The 25,383-nt window shown below is 42.5% G+C and overlaps 1 protein-coding gene across 6 annotated transcripts in view; it reads right to left on the bottom strand.

Annotated features, from left to right (window-relative positions):
• Positions 1 to 24,669, bottom strand: part of VPS54 (VPS54 subunit of GARP complex) — a 55,041-nt gene extending 30,372 nt beyond the window's left edge. For 2 of the 6 annotated variants that reach the window (XR_012622356.1, XM_074817301.1), the window contains exons 1-8: positions 24,585 to 24,669; positions 24,003 to 24,114; positions 13,529 to 13,690; positions 12,480 to 12,721; positions 10,927 to 11,005; positions 6,933 to 6,967; positions 5,458 to 5,589; positions 2,431 to 2,816 (exon numbers count right to left, since the gene is read on the bottom strand). Coding sequence is in view for 5 of the 6 variants with exons in the window: in XM_074817301.1 (XP_074673402.1) it covers positions 2,431 to 2,816; positions 5,458 to 5,589; positions 6,933 to 6,967; positions 10,927 to 11,005; positions 12,480 to 12,721; positions 13,529 to 13,664 (1,010 nt within the window). In the remaining variant the exon portion in view is untranslated. Of the gene's footprint in view, positions 1 to 2,430; positions 2,817 to 5,457; positions 5,590 to 6,932; positions 6,968 to 10,200; positions 10,302 to 10,926; positions 11,006 to 12,479; positions 12,722 to 13,528; positions 13,691 to 24,002; positions 24,262 to 24,584 lie in introns of those variants that run through there. The other 4 variants (XM_074817304.1, XM_074817303.1, XM_074817302.1 and 1 more) reach the window with 4 other exon arrangements.
• Between the last annotated feature and the right edge of the window lie 714 nt (positions 24,670 to 25,383).

Raw genomic sequence — 25,383 nt, 5'->3', positions numbered from 1 at the left:
CACAGCACCATCAAACATTCATTTTTTGCTACAACTAGAATCAAATTATGTTTTCTTCTGCATGTAGCATGACAAGAAGAGAAAAATTTTTGTATATGGATGATCTGAATAGTTTTCTTACTGCTTTACATTCTGCAACATGATTCAATTTAAAGCTGTCTGTTCAAAAGCAAATTCTACAAGCTGTCATGCACAACACTAAAGCAAGAATTTTTTTTTTTAAAATAAGATACAAATTATTTAGGGAAAAAAGAGATACTAATTATTGAGAAAAATGAGATACTGATTTAGAAGTTAATCTCTTCTTAAAATAAATCAGGTATTTAACTCACTTGACAACTGCAGCATTCTTGCTCAGAAAAAAGCAAGAACATCCATTTGGTATTTTTTGAAAAAAGTTTGAAGTATCTGTGTAGGCCATCAATTTAGGTTTTTAGAAACACAACATTCTACTGAGAGGTTTTGTCAAGATCTCCATCTTTCCATTGCACACTATTTCTCCAGATATGCTAGACACCCAGGCCACTGTGAGACTTAAGAACAACTGTGCTGGGCTTCTCAGCTGCACGTGCATCTCTGGTGGGGGTGATGACTTATGTTGCATTTAAATCACTTTCCTCAACCTTTAATATCCAAAGCAGAGGGGACATTTCCCATTCACATCGCTACTTTTAACTCTACCAAAGCAACCAGCTAAGTTCATAGAAACTACTTTTTACAGACAAGATGAATATTCACCTGCAAATCTGTTCCACATCTGAGTGTAATTTTAAAATAGTGACACATTCTTGGGACATCACGTATACCAGCCACAGTGACAACAGAATTGAACTCTGCTGACGTAGCGTGCGGGTTACATGATTGCAAAACACAACTAATTCTAATGACGTTGTCACAGCATTGTAGAAGTACACTCACTATCATCCATGTAAATACGAAGGTGACTCAGTCAAGGGCTGTGCACCATAATCAAGTGGTTGAGAGTAGGAACAGTAAGGAGGAAAGAAACTGTGCTGAGGTGCCTGAAGATGGACCATCTAAGCTAAAAGAAAAATACTAACAGCTTCTAAAAACTCTCCTCCCAGCAGTTAAGTAGCTCTTTAAATTTTTTTTCTAATTTAATTTTTAAAATATTTTTAAAGACTTTTTCTGAGACCTTTTCTATATAAAAATTTGAGTCTTTTTCCAAACCAGCTAGAAGGGGTGTTAGAAGAGGAGCTCATCAGAACAGAGGGACAAGAGTCTGAACGTTCATGTCACAGTTATTGAGCAACAACCATGCTTTTATTATGCAAGCTGGGAACCACCAGGTTGCAGGAAACACATAACCTCTAAACAAAACAAGCCCCCCACCCCAGCATCAACCCATAAAAACTAAGCATACAGCTCCTCAACTGGCTGACGCAAGTCTCAGAGCTGATTTAACATACACTACTTCTACTAGCATCATACCAGAGTGGCAGCTTCGCATACAACACTTTTAAACTGCGTATGACTGTTATGATAGCTTATTTTACATCAGCTAAAAGGACTCTGCTGTATTAATACTCTTGCATATCAGAGGACCTTGCCCAGTGCAGCGGCATCTCCCAAGTGGAGCTCTAAGCATCCAGTCTTAACAGAAGCAGCCAGCACAGGACCTCGGACTCACTAATTCCCATCACTGTAGCAAACACAGCTGAAAAAACAGTAGCAACAGCAGCTTGGGCAGCATCTTCCCACTATTTCTTCCCTTCCCAACTTCAGCCGCTGACAGAACTGGATTTCTCAGTCGGACGGATCAAGAGGAAGCACCCCCTGACCACTGTAAATACAGCTCTCCACAAGAGCAGACATGGCTGAACCCATCACATCTGACCAGTTGTCAGCCTCAGACCATGTTCTGAGCTACGGTTTGATAGCTCTGCACTGGCTTTTGCTTGCAAAGCTTCTTCCAGCCCAAGCACAGGCTGGAGGCTGCCCTATTTGACACACGGCCTGTGCATATTCCTGTAACACCACAAGCCTAGGTCAGTCACTAAAGACACAGGCATGGAGTGGAGCTGTGTAGCAAGAACTGTATCTCTGGGGTGCTGCATGCATGAGGACTGCAGACCACCACTTGGAAAATATCTTTCAGCTGTGGGCTACAAGCCCTGCAAGATGAAGGTCCAGCCACCCCTTGGCTCTCACCTCTGCATCCCTAAACCACCTGTAAACAAGAATGGAGTACAAGGCATCTAGATGTTAAAAGGTCATCCCCTCCTAAAAAAATTATCTCTGCCACATGTATTAATCACACTGCTTATGCACTTATGTTTTGTACCTTTTGTACTACGTCCTCCGAGACTGAACAAACAGAGGTAAAACAAACCCCTTCAGCCAACATAATGTGCTCAACACATTCTAGCTCTAACTCGCATTTTATTCATTTCCTAGATGGTTACCTACCGGAAACTGTGAATGCCTTGAAGCTCTTGCTGTAACACCTCCTGTGTGGTGGCTATTAAGTCCAAAGCTCCAACAAACTCAGAAGTGGATAGCAGCAACTGTACTGTGGGCTGTGTTTGGTGTACAGTAGCCATTAACTTCAGTTTATTGTATGCTTTTATACAGTTATTTCTGGTGAGTGACAGTCTTAAAACTCGAAGCGATCCTTCACACATTACTTTATCAATTTTGGAGATTTTCTCTCTAAGTAATTTTACAGCCTGGGAGGTTTTCCTGAGGTAGTCCTGCAACTCATGCTGAGAGGTCATTGCATGAAAAAATGCTTCCGAGCGCAGAGAAATCTGGTGAGCAATATTGACTTCCACAATGTCCAGATAATGGCTCAGCTAGAAAAAGGAGGGAGAAGGAAAAACACACAGTGTTGTTACGACCTGGCAAGTTTATCACCATGCAAATATACTTTTGAGGTATTTGTCTCATTATATCACAAGGAAGTTTTGCTAACAAAATTAAAATAACTACCCATTGTGGCCTGATCATTTGTTTAGATGAAACCAAAATCACTTTGGGTGACTTGATGCCTCTCCTGCTTGAAAATTACAAGGTAGAAAAGTAAATAATTTTAAATTATTTTAAATTACCCAAGCTTTTGTACCACATGGTTGCACACTGACACTGTTAAAATATGGCCATTAACCAGGAGACAGCTCTGGATACGGGCTTGCAAGTAAGAACAGTATACACATGGAAATACGCTATGTACTTCAGGTCATTGAAGCTGCTAAAGATGCAGCTGGACTGTACTTGAGGACATGGCTTTGGAATGGCTCTGTTCATTTAAAAGGCTGTAGCACCTTCTTTATAGAAAAATCCTCAGGATATCTCTGGCTGCAGTTGCTTTCTGCCAACCAGTTGGAGTTCCTATACAGCGTATTTTATGTGCGCTGGCACTGTGGGATTCCTAGAGACGGAGTATGCCTACATGTTTAGAACCTGAAATTCTACTTCTTTATGTCAAACAATTACCAGACCACTGGGTTGGCCTGCTTATTTGAGCTGTAAAAGCTCTGTGTTCTGGCTTATGCTGAATATGCAAACTCAAAGGACTGAGGCATTAGGATGCTCATCTGAATGCTAATACTCGGATGACCTGGTTTCTAAGAGGTGCCAAGCTCTCAAACCTCATGCTGAATTTCAAAGGGCCCATCCAGAGATGGAAGGAAAATCAGCTGGAAAATGTTTCTTTCTTATAGTTATTTTCATCCTGCATGTATTTAACACTGGGGATTTATACTATATGCAAACCCATCTTTTTTGTAATATGTTTAATCAAAAACATCTGCCACCAACCACCTGTGACACACCTAGCCCATGGGAAAAGCTGAGACAGACTGTGACACAGGGATCACAGAAAGGGTTATTATGATCATTTATTTATGTGATTGTACCAAACCAGATGCCCCGGGTCCCTTCACTACGCTAAGCAAGGTAGAACAAACAGAACAGAATGACAGTACCTGCCTCAAAGTGCTTACAGTCCCAAAGTAGGGCAAGACATGGAAGGAGGTAAGGAAAAGAAAAATGCCAAGGGGAAATTGTTCAAGTAGATCAGCAGCAGTCAGAAAGCACTAATAGCCTAAGTATGCGTGCTTAAGGCAGGGTTTTCAAAATCGTGTTGAAAATGGTGCCTGGAGCTAAGGACAATTATGGCAGCAGGGTGTCTATTTACACATGGTAAGTGTAAGCCTCATGCAGTTCAGAGCCTTTAAAAAGTAAAACAAAAAATTTGGGCCTATTTCAGTAATATGAAGCAGTATAACAACTCATTTGTCAGGCATGTGGCTTTGGAGGCAACAGAACTGGTTTATACTATTTCAGTATTTGTATCACCTCTCCACAGAAGCGTGGCTCACGGCTATTGAAAGTCTTATTTTCACTCCACTGCATCAGAGAGGGCTCTGGGTCTCCTTCGCTCAAAGTCCACGTTGAGCGACCATCCTGCTGCTGCCAGGCATGCTTTGTGACTTTAAAGCATATGCCAGGCACTGCTTTTTCATCTTCAGACAGCAACTGCCACAAGAAACTCCAAAGAAGTATTCCTCCAACTTTATGTGTGGAGGACAACCCAATGAAGGATCAAGTTAGCCTCCAGCAGAGCCTGTTTCTTCCTCCTGACCTGGTGGGAGAGCAGGAAGACTAACTCCTGGAAATCTGGAAACACCTTCCAGAAGATCTCGTTATTTTTTCTTAAGGTACCTCACTACTTCCCTGCCTCCAGCTCCCAGAAGCTTTAATAGGTTAAAACAGGAGGGAAAATTAAAGCTAGAAAACAGACTCCAAAATTATGTAGATCTTCTGTAAGCTTTTTATTGGTATTTGTACCATAAAATGATTCATTATGGTATTTTCTACAGTACAACTACATAAGAAAAAAACCAAAACAAGTAAAGACTTGTTTCCAATAGGAAAGAAACAGCTCTGCTTTCATGCTCTCCAATGCACTCAAGTCCTTTGTGAAATGCAAAAATGGGTCAGTGCAGATGACATGACAACAAAAGGTAAGAGGAAGCTCCCGACATACAAAAAGGTTAGGGTTTAGTATTTCACAGAAACCACAGTGCCTCGAATCTGGAGTTTTCCTGAGATGTAAGAAAGCAATAGTCTTAAAAAGTGTACAACCTCTAACTTTCCCTTTTCATGGAACTGCTCTTCCTCCCTAACAAACAGCTCCACATCTCCAAAATTTTCAATATATACCTTCTTCACTAAGTTTTAGCAGTCATGAAGAGCCAGTTATGCCATATACAGATTCTTTTTTCCAGATTTATTTAGCAGAGGAAAAAAGTTCTCTTTCAGTAAGATGCTTCCTGCATTGTTTACTAACAATCTCCAGCCTGACGTAAAATGAGAGATAACAAAGCCCACAAGAGTGATGTCTCAACACAGAGCACAGAACAGCAGCAATGGAGTTTCTTTGTAGTATCTAACAGCTGCGATGGATAACCACATCTTGTATCAGAGTTCTACCTTTTCTTGAAGTAACTTGGAGGAAGCTGCATCACGATTTCCTTTTCCACCAGCAGTACTAAAATGAGACCATGGTAAAACGGCATTAAATGTTAAGGAATCTTCCAAGGCAAAATCTGGTTTCATAAAAATCTGAAACAGAAGAACAAAGGAAATAAATGTGCCTCCCTCACCCCTACATTTTCCTCCCCAGTTAAACACACCTCCTGTCTCATGAAGCTAGCAGGAAATTTGTTAATTTTTCAAAAAACAAATTTTCATTTATCCAGGCAAACAAATTCATTCCAGACCTTACAATCAATTTACTTTACACCTTAGAAGCTTGTGTGATTTGACAAAGCCTTATATTCTTAAAAGTGGAAGGCATAGCTCCAAAATTGCACAGGTTATCAAGTACCCAAGATGATCTAAACACCCTGAGTGTGAAAATGTAGGCAGCATTGATCTGCAGGTAGGTCCTCTAAAGGATCAGAGCAAACTTTCTTCAATAGCAGGGGAATCCTACTGCTGATCTGCTCATTTCTGGGGCCATGGCTTCTACTAGATGGAGGATCCAGCCAGCTGTCAGGGTGTGGCAAGTGTTGCCTGGGAGGGAACAGAGCCTCAACCTGATCTACTTTAGCACAATGCAGCACACACACTGGTCACAGTAACATGTAACATTAGCTACACATCTCTGAGAACTATTAATCTAAAAATCTCTCTGATAATGTTATTTTTACTTGACAAAACTGGTACAAACCTTGAGCTTCCAGGTAGACAGTAGTACTCTCTTCTCTGTATTTATGAAGTGTAATTTTAAAAGTTTCAACATAGACTATAGCATCACACCACACTCAAACATTCTTGTTTCCTGGACTTTAAACACTGCAGTGACAGCTATTCAGGTAACAGCCTGCAAGACTCACACAGAGATGCTGACCCATATTAACACTCTGACTTCTTAATCTACTTAGAAGATTATTCAGACTGAAATGGAATCTGGAGTCGTGTCTTTTGTCAACCTGTCACAAAAAACCCCACATCATATACGATGCAAGCATATATGCAAGAGGGCTTTGCTCAAGGATTCAAGGAGTTAAACCTAATGCTAAGTTGTACACTAAGCAATATTCAAGTTTCTATCAAACTCTTCAGTTCCCCTTTCCTCCTAGAACACAGAGTGGCTAATTTTTCCAAGCTCTGAGATTATAACTATTAAAGACAAATAAAATAAAGGCATTGTATTCTACTTTAAGTAAGGGGGGAAAAAAAAAAAAAAAAATCAAGACCACAGGAAACAACAACCAAAAAAAAAAAAAGAAAAAGCAGATTGTTCTTAAGTCTTTTTAAATTCTGAACACTGCAGATCCTCTTGAGAATCAGCTCAAGTAATCAGCCTGGACAAAAATTCTACAAAGAAGAGAGCACATTCATATATTCAAGACTACATGTGAGAAAACCTTATAAATGCTTAGAGTGCACAGGAACCATACCTTAGGTACTTGTTCCAGATCTGTCCTGGATTTATCTAAAATTAAACAAAATACAAGTAGTCATTCATGAGCAAACAATGGAAAACAATTACCTTTAACACTATGAAACCCTGTGAGGAAGTTTTCAAGACAACGATGCCTGGTTCCTCACAGGAGTCAGGCAGGGTGGGCAGACAGGGAACAGTGGTTATAAATAGAAACAAAACATTCTGACTGAACATGAGGAAAACCTTTTTCACCATGAGGACAATCAAGCATTGGAGCAAACTGCCTTGAGGGGCTAGATATTCTCCATCCTTGGAGGTTTTCATGGCCCGACTGGATAAAGCCCTGAACAGCTTGGCCTGACCTCACAACTGAACTGGCTTTGAGATGGCAGTTGCATTAAAGACCTTCCGAAGTCCCTTCCAACCTGAAATATTCTGATTCTTTCAAAGACTCTGTTGTCCTTTGTAGTTTAGGTCTCATGCTCAGAGTATTCAAAGGTGCTTGCACTTGGCTGCTTTGACAGTGAAAACATTAAGTCATACAAAGCAATCTACTCAGCACTTCACATTCCTTAATGCACTGTTCAATCAATGTCCAAGGGCCAGTTAAAGGTCCCTCTAACATCACCCCAATTTTGATGCTCCAATTTGAAGCTGCCCATATAACCACTTCTGCACAGCACTTAAGAGGATGGATGCACAAAGGCTGGCAAGAAGGATGGACAAGGGCAAGTAGCACAGAAGCAGCCCTTCCCTTGAAGTAAGCTGACCTGACAACTGCAGAGGGTGAGAGAGTTGAGCTGGGTAAAGAGGTTCATCATTGCTCCCCAGCAGAACTTGAATAAAAGGCAAATTGACAGAATCATCGAGGTTGGAAAAGACCTTGAAGATCATCCAGTCCAACCATTAACCTCACACTGACAGTTCCCAACTCCACCAGATCCCTCAGCGCTGGGTCAACCCGACTCTTAAACCCCTCCAGGGATGGGGACTCCACCACTGCCCTGGGCAGCCCATTCCAACGCCTCACAACCCGTTCTGGAAAGAAATACTTCCTGATATCCAGTCTAAACCTTCCCTGGCGCAACTTGAGGCCATTCCCTCTTGTCCTATCGCTTGTTACTTGGCTCAAGAGACTCATCCCTCCTCTCTGCAACCTCCTTTCAGGGAGTTGTAGAGGACGATGAGGTCTCCCCTCAGCCTCCTCTTCTCCAGACTAAACACCCCCAGTTCCCTCAGCTGCTCCCCATCAGACCTGTGCTCCAGACCCTTCACCAGCTTCGTTGCCCTTCTCTGGACACGCTCGAGTCATTCAATGTCCTTTTTGTAGTGAGGGGCCCAAAACTGAACCCAGTCATCGAGGTGCGGCCTCACCAGTGCCGAGCACAGGGGTAAGATCACTTCCCTGTCCCTGCTGGCCACGCCATTTCTAATACAAGCCAGGATGCCATTGGCCTTCTTGGCCACCTGGGCACACTGCTGGCTCATGTTCAGCCGGCTGTCAATCAACACCCCCAGGTCCCTCTCTGACTGGCAGCTCTCCAGCCACTCCTCCCCAAGCCTGTAGCGCTGCTGGGGGTTGTTGTGGCTGAAGTGCAGCACCCGGCATTTGGCCTTACTGAAACTCCTACAGTTGGCCTCAGCCCATCGCTCCAGCCTGTCCAGGTCTCTCTGCAGAGCCTCCCTACCCTTGAGCAGATCAACACTCCCACCCAACTTGGTGTCGTCCACAAACTTACTGAGGATGCAGTAACCTCAGACTATTGAGCTTCAGCCAATATCTCCTCTTCCTCCCCTGCTTATTAACTTAGTGTACATTATGAAGAGGGGGCACACTGAAGGCCAAAAAAGGTGAGTGACTTAAAAGCAACAGGCCCATACCTCAGCTGGACAGTCTACTCATCCCTGACAAACATGGTAAGCACTACATCAGCATTATCTCCCACATTTCTCTCACCTCTTTAGTTCCTACTTGATTTGTTTCTTACTTTATTTGTACTACAAAAGGAATCATCCTGCTGTCTTAAATCTTTGGACAGACCAATTCTTATGGAAGTGAAAGGCCAAGTCTTGTGGGCTGGAGTTAGACGAAGATGGGCTACGCTAACAGAAGAAATTATAGAAAATAAAAAGTTTCAGTTTACCAAATGATACTTCTACTAGGAACTGTCCATCTACCTAAGAAGCTCCCAGTTACTTTGGTGACACAGTAATTTTCTCCTTTTAAAAATAAGACTCTTTCAAAATGGATTAAGCTAAGCCTGAAGAAGGAACTTTTATTTTGTAGTATGTGCCACAGACTCATTCAGGAAGAGCTATTCCAAAATAACATCAGTCACAGAGAAACACTACAGAAGGGCTTCCTTTCGCATGAAAAAGAAGGAGGAAAGCTGACTGAAAGAATCTGATCAAAAAGAGTAAACTACTGAATGCTTCTTGCTGCATTACCTGTAGACATTGATATAGACAAGCCTGACCAAACAGTGATTGGCAAATAAACCCTTTTACGCTAACATTTTTGAGAAGATAAATTAAAATAAATTCAATGCTAAAAGCTTGCTCCAGACTATGAGTGTCTTTTCCTTTTGCTTGTCTTTTCTTTTACATTTTGTCTCTTGCCTTCCTTTGTCCAGTTTCATATTAGCTGAAGTTTTTCCAGAAAACTTTTTCATTTTGCCTCTCGCCTTCCATTGTTCAGTTTCATATTAGCTGAACTTTTTCCATTAAAATCTTGACATTTAGCCTTGCTACAGCTGCAGACACCAAAAAGAGTTTGCCAGGTAGTCTTTGCTAACAGTACTCAGAGAAATACTAAGCAGAGAACTGGCCAGAGTGGAACTTCATTAAGTTCAACACAGGAAAAGGCAAAGTCCTGCACTTGGAGAGGAAGAACCCCAAGCACCATTACTTGCTAGGGCAGCTAGAAAGCCCCCCTGCAGAGAGGGACCTGGGGTCCTGGCAGATAACAAACTGACCACGAGCCAGCAGTGCACTTACTCGTGCAGCAAAGCACCCTGGGTTGCATTAGGCAGAGCACTGCCAGCAGGTTGAGGAAAGGTGATCCTCCCCCTTGACTCAGCACTAGAGACACATCTGGAGCAGTGCACCCAGTTTTGAGCTCCCCAGTACAAGACAGATCTAGACGTACTAGAGCGAGTCCAGTGAAGGAGCACAAAGATGATGAAGAGGCCAGGGCATTTTTCATAGGAAGAGAAGCTGAGAGAGCTAAGACTGTTAACCTGGAAAAGCTCAGGGGGGATCTTATCAATGTTTTTAAATACCTGATGAGAGGGTGTAAAGAAGACAGAGCAGGCTCTTCTCAGTGGTGCCCAGTGACAGGACAAGAGGCAGTGGGCAGAAACTCATACATGAAAAATTCCATCTGAACATAAGGAAACACTTTTACTGTGAGAGTGGTGAAACACTGAAACAGGTTGCCCAGAGAGGTTGTGTAATTTCCATTCGTGGATAAATTCAAAACCCAACTGGACACTGTCCTCCCGCAGGTGACCCTGCTTGAGCAGGTGGTTTGGACTAAATCATCTTGAGATGTCACTTCCCACCTCAGCCATTCTGTGATCCGCATGGCAGAGAGAGGAACGGCCCAGCGATGCCATTCTTCATTGCAAAGTCAACAACTGTTATAAATTTGAGGCAACGATTTCAACAGATCTTAAATAAAAGGAAGTTAAAGAAAACACTGCCAGGGACATAATGACCTGCCATGAACGCAAACATGCCAAGGAAAAATTTAAGAGCTTTTATCACAAGCATTTAACCTACAAAATATCAGCAGTGGTTATGAATACTTCTAGTCAGCTGTGTCTGGGTTTTCAATTACTGTTACAAAGAAATCATCAGCAGCTATTATTGTTCATGAAGTCCTTGAGCAAGTAAAGGAGATGATCAGTATGTTACAGCATTCATTACTGAATATCATTACTGAATGCTGTAACATTCTGATACAAAATTACTTTTTAACAACTAAAGGAAGGCTTTGACTGTACCATGGGTGTGTAATAGAGTTCTGTCGAAGGTATCTTTAGGACTACAAATATTCTTGCATCTTTCATGAACTTTTTCTCTCTGTAAAAGAGAAAATATATTAAAGAATTATACTGAGGCTTAAAAAAAATTTTTTTTTTCTTTGAAACAGAACGTTCAGAACATTTCAGTAAAACACAACTGTGTTACATCAAATAATTCTGACAAGATCACAATAGTATTTTTTTCCTCTTAAAAGCTCAGATGATGTTTGTCCATGTGAAAGGTACCAGAAATTTCAACCTGTAGTCAATATGTTGGTTTTTTTCTGTATCTTTACATCTCAAGAGAAAATGAACACAAAGTTATGGAAGAGGTGTAATAATTTCTCTACATAATGAGATATAACCATAGATCAACTGTAATTATATACCCAAACATTTATTTGCCATATAATCAAGAAATCACACTAACACAATGAATGCTTTTACATTGTAAATGAAATCAGATCAAAGTCGAAATTGCTTCCACATCTTGCTAACGAGTACTGTGCTGAAACCATGTATCTTGTTTCATCATGCTGAGCTTCAAATTTTATCTACAGGTGTAAACAACACCAGAGACCACAGCGGTGAGAAATTACATTTCTAAAGAATACCGATGTTAGCTAGATCTCTGATAGAAGCTACATCACAGGTCAGTTCCCTCTCCCCAAAATCTTCTTTCATTTAGCTGCCACTTCATCACATGCTAATTTTAATGGATGAGCTCTTAAATGTTTTAAATGTTAAATGTGTGAACTAATAGCAATAGTTCAGTTACAGACAATTCACTTTCACATACTTTGATTTACAGAAGTAACAGTTCCTGCAGCCAATTCTATACCAGCAAACAAATAAGAAAGTTACAAACCAAGGAAGCAGAGAACAGCAGGAGACTTCTACATGTTCTTCCAGTTAAAAAGAAAAAAAAAAAAAAAAAAAAAGAATACTACATACTTACTGACACCTGTATTTTAAGAGTTTGTAGAAGTCTCCTACTGGTCCTGGTGTCCTTAGATGTAGCTTAAACTTTCCTGTTACAAAAGAAATCATTGAGACAATAGGCCTATTTTATAGTTTAAGAACTTCACGTATAAATGTTTAAATTAGAGACTCTTAAAAAATATCTCTAATTCTTGCAGCACACAGTCATGTTTTATATATGATCCAAAGGTCTGAAAATGATATGTTGCACTGTAGAGCCCAACAGTTAAACAATCCTTACAGAAAAAGGATTAATAATCAGAAAGAATAAATATGAATTGTAAGTCCTGGTGCAGAGCTCAGCATTCAGAAATACAAATGAAAAAATTTATGAAATTGCCTAGAGAGAATTTAGACAGGATTTTCCACACTACGAATAGTGAGACTATAAAACAAGAAATGCCTAGTGAAGAGTCAACAAGCACTAAGACAAATGAATTATCAGCCAACTGCATGATGGACTACTAGCAGAGACCATCTCTAATTAGAAGAAGGATCTCAAATCTCCTTCCGGCCCCTAGTACTACGTGCATCTAATTCTGGGTTCTTACCGGAGTGATTTCCTGTTGGTATAATGCAAAATGTTCCTTGGTGATCTGTGGGAGGTAGAATGAAGGCGTGACTTCAGTGTCCACAAAGTCCACTCCCCATGTTTTTGTAAAGAAATCAGATTCCCTTTTTGCTAACCTAGGATCATTTAGTGCTGCTGGGAGATTGACTTTGGAATGATAAATAGTCCATCTGTGCTGATCCACAACTAGAGATGGGCTGTCACATAAATTATTGGGATCGCCTGCGGCACAAAAGACAAGACAGTTTGTTAAGGTGAGAAACTGAAAAGTGTATTTTTGCTAAAATGTGGATCTCAAGCAAACCATGTTTTCACACTAACATAGTGGATCAGAATTGTCTATGCGAAATACACATGACATTCTCCTCCTGCCACACTTTAACTTGGGTTTCTTCCATCAGATTAACCAACACAAGCTTTGAACGCAGTGGTATATTTACACTCACGAAATATGTTTAGATCAACAACATTAGCTTCTACTGAAGAGAACAAAATTCCAACCACAAACACATTTTTAATGATCTGAACTCGACCAGAATGACAGTTGTATTTCATAATTCTGAAGATCCCAGCCCACCTACTCCTTTTTATAAATTAAGCTTTCATATATCACAGCAGATATAAACTGTGACCAAAACCTGGTTTTATGATAGCACTAGAGACAGGTCTTGGTCTCCTGCTTCCTACTGCAGTAGGGCTGGGGTGTTTCACAGAAGTACTGCAGCTAGATTCCAAGCATGCTGGACAGGTCTGTTACAAGCTCTGACAGAATATACCCTCTTCTTGTACATAGTATGGATCACAGCTATAATGTGGAATCACACAGGCCAGATTCCATCCAAAACCAAGCTGCAAACAGGAAGGCTCTCCCATTGCTCCAAAGGGACACTGGGTGGTATAAAGCAGAATTACAGCACACTTTGAAATAAAACTACAGCTTAGTACACTACAACTGGAATTTGGCTGAACAATTGTAAACAGATTAGCAAATTTAACTGCATTTTCACGCTCCTTGCACACCAACATTACCTGTAGGTTCCTTGGGACACACATCAGGCAGTGACTGCACAGGTCGAAAGCGTTTCGTAGCATCCATTTCCTTTTTAAAGAAAGCATCACTGCTGTTTGACTGAGGCACTGGTGAAGAACTGTGGCTTGATGCCATTGCATAAAATCGCCACTTGATAAAAGCTAAATAAGGAACAATAAAGATAAAGGTTTAATAAAGTTCTGGTTACAGACTGTATCAAAACAAGGATGCTCCACCAGCTACATAGTATTTTTTTAACTGCAACACTTTAAACTGACACATTTCAACAGCAACAGGGAAAAGTTTATTTTAAACACAAAAATAGAAGGCGGAATGTAACTTCATAGTTTGTTTCCTCCCACACCTCTAGGTTTGGAGGATAGCTTGTTCTTGCACACAGCACCAATAACATTGTACATTTAAAAAAATAAAAGTCTTTCAGGCCCTTCTTCCTTTCTATTGCTGTAACCATTGCAGCCATAGTGCATACATTCAGAGAACTTCCTCACAGGTATCAAGAAGACAAATGTAGAGCCTTCCACCTCCTCTGCCCTCCTACCTACTATCCTCAGTGACTGCAGGGAGCAGATCATCTTCTGCATCTAGTCCCCACAGCGCTTCTACTGTCCTGGGGGCTGCAGTCCACGACCACCATGACAGCCCAGGCAGGGCAAGGAAAGAGAAACAAATGATCTCAAAGACCTGCTTTGTAGATCAGCAACTACTGGCAGTAAGACAACCCTCACAAAAACCACCCCGACTGTATGGTGGGCTTAGGCCAGGACTGAAAGCCTGAAAACTGGTGCATAACCACAGCTGAGGGAGCTCACAAAAGCTGCCCGTGCCCACCTCCAAGAGGCTTTCCGCAACTGCCCTACTCGAGGGACGGGCAGAGCATCCTGTGAGATGTCTGCAATGGCACGTCACGCTCAGTGAGGTTTAACCACAGCATGTCACAGGCCGCGGTGAAAAAGGTAATGGGTGCAGGGGGGATATTCTGTGCCCTCACTTTGTTCCACTGCCTTGATGCTAGGCCCCCAGCAACAGGAGGTGAACTGCTTTTTTCCAACCTGCCTTTGTGATTCAGACAAGCCCAGCAACAGCTACCCACAGAGACAATATATCATTAATGATTTATAGTAACTGAAATAATCGGATTTCAGACAAATCAGAATCTGAAGAATACGAGCATACCAGAAAAGCAGGAGCACATACTATGCATAGAATGCAGACATCTTTTATCACTTGAATCAGGAAAATTGACAATTCAACTTTTCATGGCTGCCTAGTAAGGTAAACTATAGTTTATTTCAACATAAAAAGTATTTGCAGAGAGCAGACAATTAAAACATAGATCAAAAAGCTCAGAAGTAAGGAAAGTCCCACTAATTTTCAGTTGACTTTTAAGCACCTAATTTGAAAATAAACAGCCTTAAAAATTTTACACCAGGGCTGAACAATATGAGTTCTTTCCATCTGTAAACAAAGCTGCATTTCCATCAAAGTATCGGTTGAGTCAGTAGTAAACTGCAGAACTATTAGAGGTTTGAGAGTTTATTAAAACATCCCCATAATGCTCAAAGAGCGCCCGTTCAAAGGGACCAATCTGAATCCTTGCCTTTAAGGAGAAATAAACACATCTAGCAAGATCTTAGCATTTAACTACCAAGCCTTAAGGGACACCTAAATTACTTACTACCCTGTGAAGGAGCACAAAAAGATAAAAGGCCTATTTTATCTTCAATCACTGAAGCAGGCACCAAGGGATGACTGCACGTCACCATGTCAGCTTCTAACAGCATCACATATATCACAGCAAATCTAATTTGAAAAAGTTCTACTTTCTAAACAAGGTTGGAAGTGTCCTACAAAACAATTCTCAAGACAAGTTAAAGTATGTACAGCTATAATAGAGCATCCCAATGAACGGGCCCATAATGACTAACAGACAAATTCTGGCCAAAACTCTTGTCCATTGGGTACCATTCCTGGTGTTCACTTGCCTCTCTCCCTTTCTATCCGACCACGCAGCAAGACAAGGAGGATAACATGCTTCCACTGCAAATTTTAAAAGTGACTTTTAAAAGGGGTGAAAACAGACCGGCAGAACCCTTTCTAAAAATGCTCCACAAGGACTGAAAATCTGTCTCCCAGGTTCTCTTGGTGGGGGGGGATTCCCTTCTTTCTTATACTAGAAAAGCTTACTAGTTGAGATAGAGAATGGGAGTACTAATAGAAATCTGGAAGAGAGAGAAAGGGAAAAAACCTTTCCAGACATCTGGCAGACCTTCCTTAAATATCATAAAGCATCAGTCTCTCTCCCCAAAAAGCCCCAAAGAAAATCTTTTCTCTACTACTTCTGTTGCACGTTTATATTCTTATGTTCTTCCCTTGACACTTCCAAAGCAACCTCTTTCTCCATGAAGCTCTTCCCTAATAATCTGGAGTGGTTTTGTGAAAAAACTAGTTTATAATACTGACAAAACACTATTGTTTTAGTATTCTTAAAAAACACATCCAGTGCTAAGTTAGAATGATCAAGTCTCCTAAAGGCATACAGTAAATTTATCTGCACTTGGAACTGCTTCAAAGTTCTATATTTGTAGTTTTTCCTCCTGAAAAAGCCTCTGTAATACGAGACACAGTCTGCTCTACCCAGATGTATGAGCAACTAAGACAATTTGTAGAAAGCCCTGAAATCTTGTGCTCTTGCTAACAAGTCTTTCATTAAGCTTCTCTCCTTTCCCCATTATGAAGTACCGCCTAAAAGAATATTCTAAGTGAATTGTCTCAACTACATGAATCTCAGTGGAGAAAATGCTAACTGCATTATGCCAGTCAAAGATTTAAAGTGAATTCAAAAGACAATTTAACACTGAAGACTAGCTCAATATCTCAGCTTTTCAAAACCAAACTATACCTACTCTTGCACAGGTACTTTGATTTAAGACCATAAAATATTCACATTGCCTTTGTATACTGACAAATCTTAAAATAGAATTGAAAGAGTACAATAAAATATCAATGCAAGCAGTAACCTTCATACTATTGAGTGGATTTCAACAAGATATAAGGATTCACAGGCAGAGGCCTTCTTAAGTGGCACGCAATATGATGCTATACTAAATTATTCATAGTTAACAGCTATTCTAGTAGCTTCATAAGTCAGGACCTTATGGATAATTGACCTCAATGAACAGCCACATTTGCACAGGAATAAGCCCATCTCTACTGCCCAAAACCAGGCATTCCTCAAACTGCAGTTCTTAAATTAGCCAAGTTAGTACAGCTTGAGAGACAGAAAACTGGACAGAATTACCTGAATTAAATGCAAATTACAAAGGAATATATGACAAGTCTATATGAAGACAAAAATCCTGCCCTTACACTTGAGCCCTTTTGTGTATGCTAGCTTTGCACACAACCAAAAAACAGTTTCATTCATTCACCAACAGAACAGCCATTCCTTGTGCTACACTACTAAACATTTTATAGACAAAGCAATCTATAACCAGCCCACTGAATCAACATTTTCAAATATGCAACAATATATAAATTTGCTGATTAAACATACCAAAAAAAAAAAGCTCATTGTTAACAACAAAAAAAACCTGCTGCAGAACATTTTAACTCCTTCAACTTTAAATGTAAGTGAAATGCAGGTAAATGTAGTTAACTGCACAAGCTTTGCAGAATGAATTATGAAATGGTGAGTCCCCTGAGCCTCTTACTTAGAAGAGTGTATGTGCAGCAATAACAATATGCAACTGTGTAACTTAATGACATCAATATTTAAATTATATACAATTAAAACTGGGTTAGATTAACTGTTCTCTCCAGCAATCACCATAGTTTACTCACATCTTGTCTAGTGTATTAAACTAACACAATAAAAAAAAAACTTTAGGGGTTAGATACAAGAATAATGATGGAAATACAGGATTACAGCTATATTTGCAACATGCCTTCAATATATTAAATCTATTCTGTACACAGCGTATTAATTTCCTTAGTTTAAAAAATGCCATTAAATTACACTGTCACTGTAATGACTTAATATCACTGAAGTTAAACATAAAAAAATTTAAAAAGATCAGCCACTGCAACAATGAAAAGAGCTTCAATGATTTGAATTTACAGTATTCTTACAGTCTGAACACATGAAGATTAATATTTCATATTCAACAATCTTACAGCTTTCCTCTTTAAAAAAATTCTTGTTCAATAACACACTCAGCAACTATGATATGACACAGTTGTACAACGTACAGGATGGAATAAAATGACTGTGATGACAAATGTAATAACCACATACTTGGGTGCTGTATAGTCAGCAAAGTAGAAGATCTGTACAGTTAGTATTAATCACATGAATTTTAATAAGTTATGTCTGTGATGACTATGCTATGACTCGAGTTTCACACCCGAGGTTTCAGCAGTTAGAAGAACACAACAAACAACAAAGTGTATTACTCAGCTGTAATTGCACAGGATGGTTATAACTCTTGAGCACGTGCTTGTTTTTGTAAGTATTAAGACTTGCACAAAGTTCTTCAGAAACGGCCTTTCCATATTCTGAGCATTATTTGCGCGCTTTGTTTTTCAGATGGTAAGTCTTCGCTACAAAAACATCCAGTATTGTCTCCATATAAACAGAACAATAGAGAAGGTGTAAACTAAACCTCACAAACTAAACCCAGGTATTAACTTCACTTTTCCTCATTTTTTGGCAGTTTTTCACTAGCATTATCAATGAATTTTCTATTTCCTACTTAAGGTAACAGCTTTACATGAGTTAATAATTGTTACTGGGAATTTCACGTGTGCACACTTCTGCTTGTAAAGCTGTAATTTGTATTAACAATACAAATCAGAATTTATGAAGCCAGCACAATACCTGCAAGGTGCCTGAAGTAAGTCTCAATTTACGCACTAAAGAAACCCCTATTTCTCCTTTCTCTGCATTCTCCCTCCCTTCAACTTAAATTGGTAGTTTGGATAAGTTGGCTGCTCTTACAAGGGGCACCCAGGACCACGGAGCTTATTAGCTCCAGCCCTTCATAAATTCATAGAATCTGCTCTCCAAACTCAATTTTGGCTTCAAAAACAGTGACATCGGAGAAGAGACACCAAGCACCCAGGGGAAACAGCCCAGGGCTTCCACTGACCACACAACACTGAGCAAGTTCTCCCTGAAGCATTCCATGTTGTCCACGATGAGCCACACTTGGACACCACTAGGTACTTTCTGAGAGGTACACCCTGCATCCCAAAGGTAAGGCAGGGAGAAGTTTGTGAACACGAATGGCATGCTAAAGTCCCTGCTGCTTTGCATGGCTTTGTCTGGCAACAACAGAGTGAAATCCAAACATTTTAAAGCACTGTTCTGGTTACCCAACACCCTTCGTAATAGAAAACCATCAGAAACCACCCACAAGTCACGCTAAAGCAAAATATTTCACCATTTCTAGAAGCGATAAATACCGAAGATACATATTAAGCATACCCAAAACATAACTAAAAGAGAAAAATGCACAAGGGATTCCTTCCAGGACCTCAACAGCTAACACTATGCCTGTTATTGGTCTAATATATTTACTCTGTCCTCAAAAGTTTAGGTTTCCCACTCATAATTACATAGCTGGTTTTGCTAAATCAGCAGGATTAACCTGGTAACAAGGAAACCACAGTATGAGCAAAGTACACACCACCTTTGTAAGACAATGTGAACCAACCTGGACCAAGGCAAGTTTTCAATTTCTTTCAACCAGCTAATTCCTTGGGCTGAAATTTCCTCGCTTGTCCCTATGCCCCAAGACAGACTTCCCTCTTCCAGTGGGGGAGCCAAGAAGGTTAACTTTCAGCAGAAACGTTTAAGCACTTTCAGAGAATGAGGTTAAGGCTGCGGAGGCTGTTTTGCTAACCCAAGCTCTTTCTGAATACCTATTTCCACACTGGGGTTTTAGAGGAGGAAGCAGATGACTGTCAGGGGGAGGACGAGGTTATTCAGAGGAGAGCTGTGACTTGTCCCCATGGCAAGCCATCTACATCTGGTGACCACTCCAACATCAAACCTCCTTACACAGAATCATCTAGGTTGGAAAAGACCTTGAAGATCATCCAGTCCAACCATTAACCTCACACTGACAGTTCCCAACTCCACCAGATCCCTCAGTGCTGGTTCAACCCGACTCTTAAACCCCTCCAGGGATGGGGACTCCACCACTGCCCTGGGCAGCCCATTCCAACACCCAACAACCCCTTCTGGAAAGAAATACTTCCTGATATCCAGTCTAAACCTTCCCTGGTGCAACTTGAGGCCATTCCCTCTTGTCCTATCGCTTGTTACTTGGTTCAAGAGACTCATCCCCAGCTCTCTGCAACCTCCTTTCAGGTAGCTGTAGAGGGCGATGAGGTCTCCCCCTCAGCCTCCTCTTCTCCAGACTAAACACCCCCAGTTCCCTCAGCCACTCCTCGTAAGACACAACTTGGAGAGGAGTCTGCATCAGCCCAGCCTTTCTGAAAGCCTAATAAATACCCATGTATTTGTATTCATAAGCACATATGTATTTTAGTGCATCCTGCAATCTTTTAATAGTATCCCCAATCTCATGGTCCCACATTGAGGGTACACCTGCGCTGCAAAGTTAGCATGAGTGATGACCATCCAGCTCAGCCTTGCTGAGATGAAAGCAACCTGACAAGGAAGCTATGTATGAGTTGTCTGTATTTCTCATCAGCCCTGCTCAGCCACGTGTGCTGTTACAATCCAACATATTCTGTAATTCCTTGGATGGTGCTGAGCTGAGCCAGACTGCACTACTTTCTTAGTAAACTGCATAATTGGGACTGTGGAAAAACAAGAGCACTTGAACAGCTTAAAGAGTAATGCCACCACCCCTTCCCTTAAATCATCTCTTTCATAATGCCATCTCAAAATGATCTCCTCAAATGGGGAAAGAGGCAAGAAAAAAAGTAATCTGACTACAAAGAAAGAACAGCTGCATCCCCACTGCAAAGCACTGTGGGTAGGCTACAAAGCAGGTAAAACAGCATCTGACTTTCATGTTATTATACCTTGTACTGGTTTCTTCTGCCCTCCCCAGCTAAAGGCACCTGAACAGTAGATTTAAAAAAAAAAGAAGTTTTAGTTGAGCTTCACTTCTTTCAATATGAGAATCAGATCCTTTGAAAAAAATTACCCCCCAAAACCCCATCGCTGAATAATGTATTGTTATTTGAATGCAGGTACACACAAGTTATTTAGAATAATACCCAAGTGTAACCATTTTGTCAAAGATTGGAAAGCAGTTTATCTCCCTATAGACAAACTATCTTAAAAGTAGCATTTCATTTTTATGCAGGTACTAAATAAAACAATTAAATGAAATATGTGTGATATACCCACTGTACCAAATGCACTTCCTCTCATCCGGAAACCTAACTTCCCAATGCTGAACACTAATTTGAAATCGGAAGGCAGCTTCTGTATTGGAGGAACAGACCTTCCTACAGCTATTTAGGTCATTATGCATCAAGTTCTTCCATGCCAGGGGTGGCAGAATCATTCAGAAACAATTAACAAAGCAGTAAAAATGTATGTCAGAAAAGGCCTTGTGGTTAGTTGCCCACACTATCACACAAGATGAGAGTGAAATCTCTTTGTACTCTTTTTTTCAGGCATCAGCATTACCGTGTGCATGATCCCCTTGGAAAATGGTGAAATATGAGCATCTCATATAGCTCCACAGAGGTACATGCAGCTGAACAAAGATCAAGGAGCCCCGGCAGGCATTCCAGCTAGAAGTCTGTCAAAGGCAGAGACCGCAGAGCGGTGACATTTTGAGGAAAGGCAGAAGAACTGCACCAGTCAGAGCAAAAATGGTAACACTAAGGTCCTGACTTTACAAAAGGAGTTTGACCGAATCTCACAGCAATTTGCGTCAACGGCCAGTTTCCCTGTGCAGGCTCTCCACTTGCTATCTTCAGCAGGGTCAGGCTCAATTTGTTAATCTGAAACTAATTTTCTAAAAATGTGATTTTTCATGAGAACTGCATCTTTCCAAAACCCTGAACAACTGCAAGTGGCTATGAAAGAGCGAAATAAAACTATTTAATAGCTTTGACATCATGCAAAGAGCTGAGACCAGGGATTATCCAGAAGCAGGCACCAGCACACCTCATAGCAAGTCTTATCGAGCAGCCTTGACAATAGGATGCCAGTCCACTAAGGGGAGGCAGTAAGTCACTCTGTAGGGCAAGTACTCAGCAAATGAGACCATCCAAACTTTACCTTGGTGAGTAACAGCATCACCTGTTTGTTGACAGTTCTTGTGGTGTTAATACCTGCCCAACCCAAGATCAAAAGAAAGAGATCACCCCTATTCACATCTCTGCCTTTTCATCCCTCAAATAGCTTCCATGTACAAGAATAATAAATATTTCTATAAATGTAAAAACGTATGGTTATGCTACACTTAGAATGCCAAAAAATAAATGGAAGGTCTTACACCGTTGCTTACAGTAACTGCATAAAACTGATGGGAACTCTCTGCCATACTGCAAAGCACCAGATATGCCACTTAACTCTAATAACCCATCTTAAACACACACCCTTCCGTGTCCAAAGTGGTTGCTTTTTAAGAACCAGATTAATAGTTGAAATATTCTAGCTTTTTCGCCATCCAAAGATAAGTATTTTGGAACATCTGATCAGTAAATGGATCTGCCATTTTTTACTACGAGGGAAATACATTAAGGATTCTTTACCTTTTGAAAAGAATACTCAGATCTTTTTTTTTTTTTAAACAGAGCACCTAGGTGAAGTGGGTGCAAAAATTTAAAAATATGGCAAAGACAAATCTTAGATGTGCTGGTAAGTATTTCTTCGGACTTAATCATATGATGCCCCAGAAATATATATGTAGAACATCCATTCACGCTCACCCTTTCTCTCTTTATGCTACATTCTTAAAATAAAGACAAGGAATAAACAAAATAAAGTGGTAAAAAAAAAAAAAAAAAGAAAAGAAGGGAAAAAAAGAAAGAGAAACCAAAATAAAACTGAGCCTCCCAACTGGAAGGATGAGAAGATGTTCGTAGCCCTTCACTCTTCTGGAGAAACTCGCAGCTCCTCATTTCCCCAAAAGTCTGAAGAAAAGCAGAAGTGGCTTCTACACAGAATTGCTGCCCCAAAAGAGGAATCGTGTAGGTGTCGTTTCTATTTCCCAACTTCTTCCCACCCAAACTGCCAAAGAGCAAGTCTGCAGTCTGCTTTCTCCACTCTCTCTATGGCTCCTGACACTTCCCAGGCAAACAATATTCCTGTTCAACCTTGGGAATGTACATCCCCTTCTCCTCCCATGAAGTTTGTGCTGTCAACAGGAAGGCAAAATTCCTCCACACATGTGCCAGACTCCTACTACAGAAAAGGCAGTACTGGAGACACAAGGACACCCAGGACAGATCCTATGCCTGGCAGATGTGACAGGAGAGGTAGAGCTCCTTCTCAGCATGCGGCCTTCAGACCTCACTGGTGAGGCTGCCCACACGATGCACAGCAGCTTTTGCTTAGACAGCTGTAGATCTCCTGTCAATTAGTTCATTTTAGGCATTGTTTTCCTACCCAACAGAAGCACCATCCCATGCCCAGAGGATTTCAAGGCTTTTGTCTATACTACAGTTTGGGAGTCACACTGGCTCTCAGGCTAAAGTAGTAATTACTGCAGCCACTACAACAATTAACGTACTGCAGTCAGGTTTTTTAGTTAGAGCATTTTTTCACAGGGCTGCAAAGCAGCTGTGGTGGCACAGGGCCACAGCTGCATGAAAGTCTATGGGCTGCCTTCTCATTCAGGACTCCATCAGATAGGTTACAGGTATGGCAATAAAGTCAATACACCACCTGTGCTTTAAAACTCTCAAGAAAACCATACATGCAAATCTGTAGTCAAATAAATATTTTGAAGTACTTTAAAATAGGTACTTTACACATTTGGGATCATGTGATGTTCTGTAACATAAATCCTAAGTATTTAGAGCATATAAGAAAAACAGAGAAGGAAAAGAGAATCAATAAAATACCAAGGCCAAGTCAGAGTGAAAGTTTTTTGTTGAGAGTACAAGAGGTCGGTATTTTACAAACACATATGGGTATTTCTTTCAACAGGACATACTATGAAAAATTACAGTAAGGAAAGGTAAGAAATGACGTTTGTCTATGCACACAATTTTAGGATCATATGCAAACCCAAGAACCATCGCAATTCTCAGTGGCTTTCAGAACCAACAAATCCTTCAGCTGTCCATATCCCAGTCCATCCCAGTCGCCATTAACACGGGCGTCGTGCGCCAGCATTACAGAGAAAAAGCCCAAATACTTGCTCCAAGCGTTACTTCCCCGCGCCAGCGCCAAAGGCTTACGAAAGCCGCGCCTGAGGAGCGCAGCAGTGCCGCGCCAGGAGCCGGCCGTACCTTAGCGAGAACACGCTGGGAGTATCTCGGGGAGGCCGTCGTCATATCTCTCCCCGTCGCATCGTACGGAAAGCTGCCCGGTCTCAGAGCTTGGGGACTGCGCGCCGGTGGCCTGCAAGGAGAGAGCCCACATGCGGGAGGGCCGCGACGGCGGTGCTCAGGGCGGCCCAGGAAAGCCTGGCTTAACGCTGACACCTCCACACATGCTCAACGCCTCCCTGCCAGGCACAGGCACCGATTTCAGACACCGCCCGTTTCCCACCAGCGGGTTACCATGGAAATACAAAACGTAAATTTGCGGAAAAAAGGGAGAACCGGGCGGCACCCCCCACCCCACCACGCCTCGAAGTTGGCGCCCCTTCCCTCATGCCCTCCGCCCCCTCTCCTCCACACTGCCGAGGCCGCCCCCCGGCCCTCGCCCCGCCGAGGGCCCGGGCCGCAAAGACAAAGGGCACCCGGGCAAAATTCAACTTTCCTGGCGGCTCTCCGGCAGAGCCCCCCGGCCGCGGGCGTGAGGCGGGGAGGCACCTGCGCCGGCGGCCTAGGGGCGGGCGGGCGGGCAGGGAGCTCCCCGCTGCCTACCTGCGGCGCCGGGCGGGCGGCGCGGCCTAGCGCGGCGCCTCCGCGGCGACACGTCGCTCCCCCCCGCGCAGGGCGGCGCGGCGCAGGAAGCGGCCCGGGCGGCGGCGGCGGCGGCGGCGGCAGCGGCGGGAGGGGCCGAGGCACCGCCTCTCCCCGCCGCCCGGGGGGGAGGAGCCGCCGCGGCCGGCGGAAGGGGCTGCCCCTGCCCGGCCGCGCCGGGGGTTGCGGTTCCGTCCCGCCGGCAGCGGGGTCCGCCCTGGGGGAGGCTGCAGGGCTGAGGTGCCGCCGTCCCACCCCTGGCCGGGGAGGGGAGCCCCGGCGGGCGATCGCCGTCCCGGGGGGAGAGAGGCTCCGCAGTGCCCCACGGCCGAGGCGCCGCCATTTGAGAGGCCCCACAAGTACCCCCCTGCTACAGCACCTGTGGTGCGAGAGGCCCCGTGAGCGCTCCACAGCCAAGCTGCTGCCATTTGAGAGGCCCCACATGTACCCCCAGGGCTGAGGCACCGCCATTTGAGAGGCCCCACAAGTACCCCGCTGCTACAGCACCTGTGGTGCGAGAGGCCCCGTGAGCGCTCCACAGCCAAGCCGCTGCTATTTGAGAGGCCCCACAAGTACCCCAGGGCTGAGGTGCCACCATTTGAGAGGCCCCACAAGTACCCCACAGCTGAGGCGCTACCATTTAAGAGGCCCCACGAGTACCCCGCTGCTACAGCACCTGGGGTGTGAGAGGCCCCATAAGCGCTCCACAGCCGAGCCGCTGCCATTTGAGAAGCCCACAACCGCCCCATGGCCAAGCCAC

This window comes from Strix aluco, chromosome 3 (assembly GCF_031877795.1).
Source record: "Strix aluco isolate bStrAlu1 chromosome 3, bStrAlu1.hap1, whole genome shotgun sequence".
Classification (NCBI taxonomy): domain Eukaryota; kingdom Metazoa; phylum Chordata; class Aves; order Strigiformes; family Strigidae; genus Strix; species Strix aluco.
This window is presented reverse-complemented; position numbering and strand designations above follow the sequence as displayed.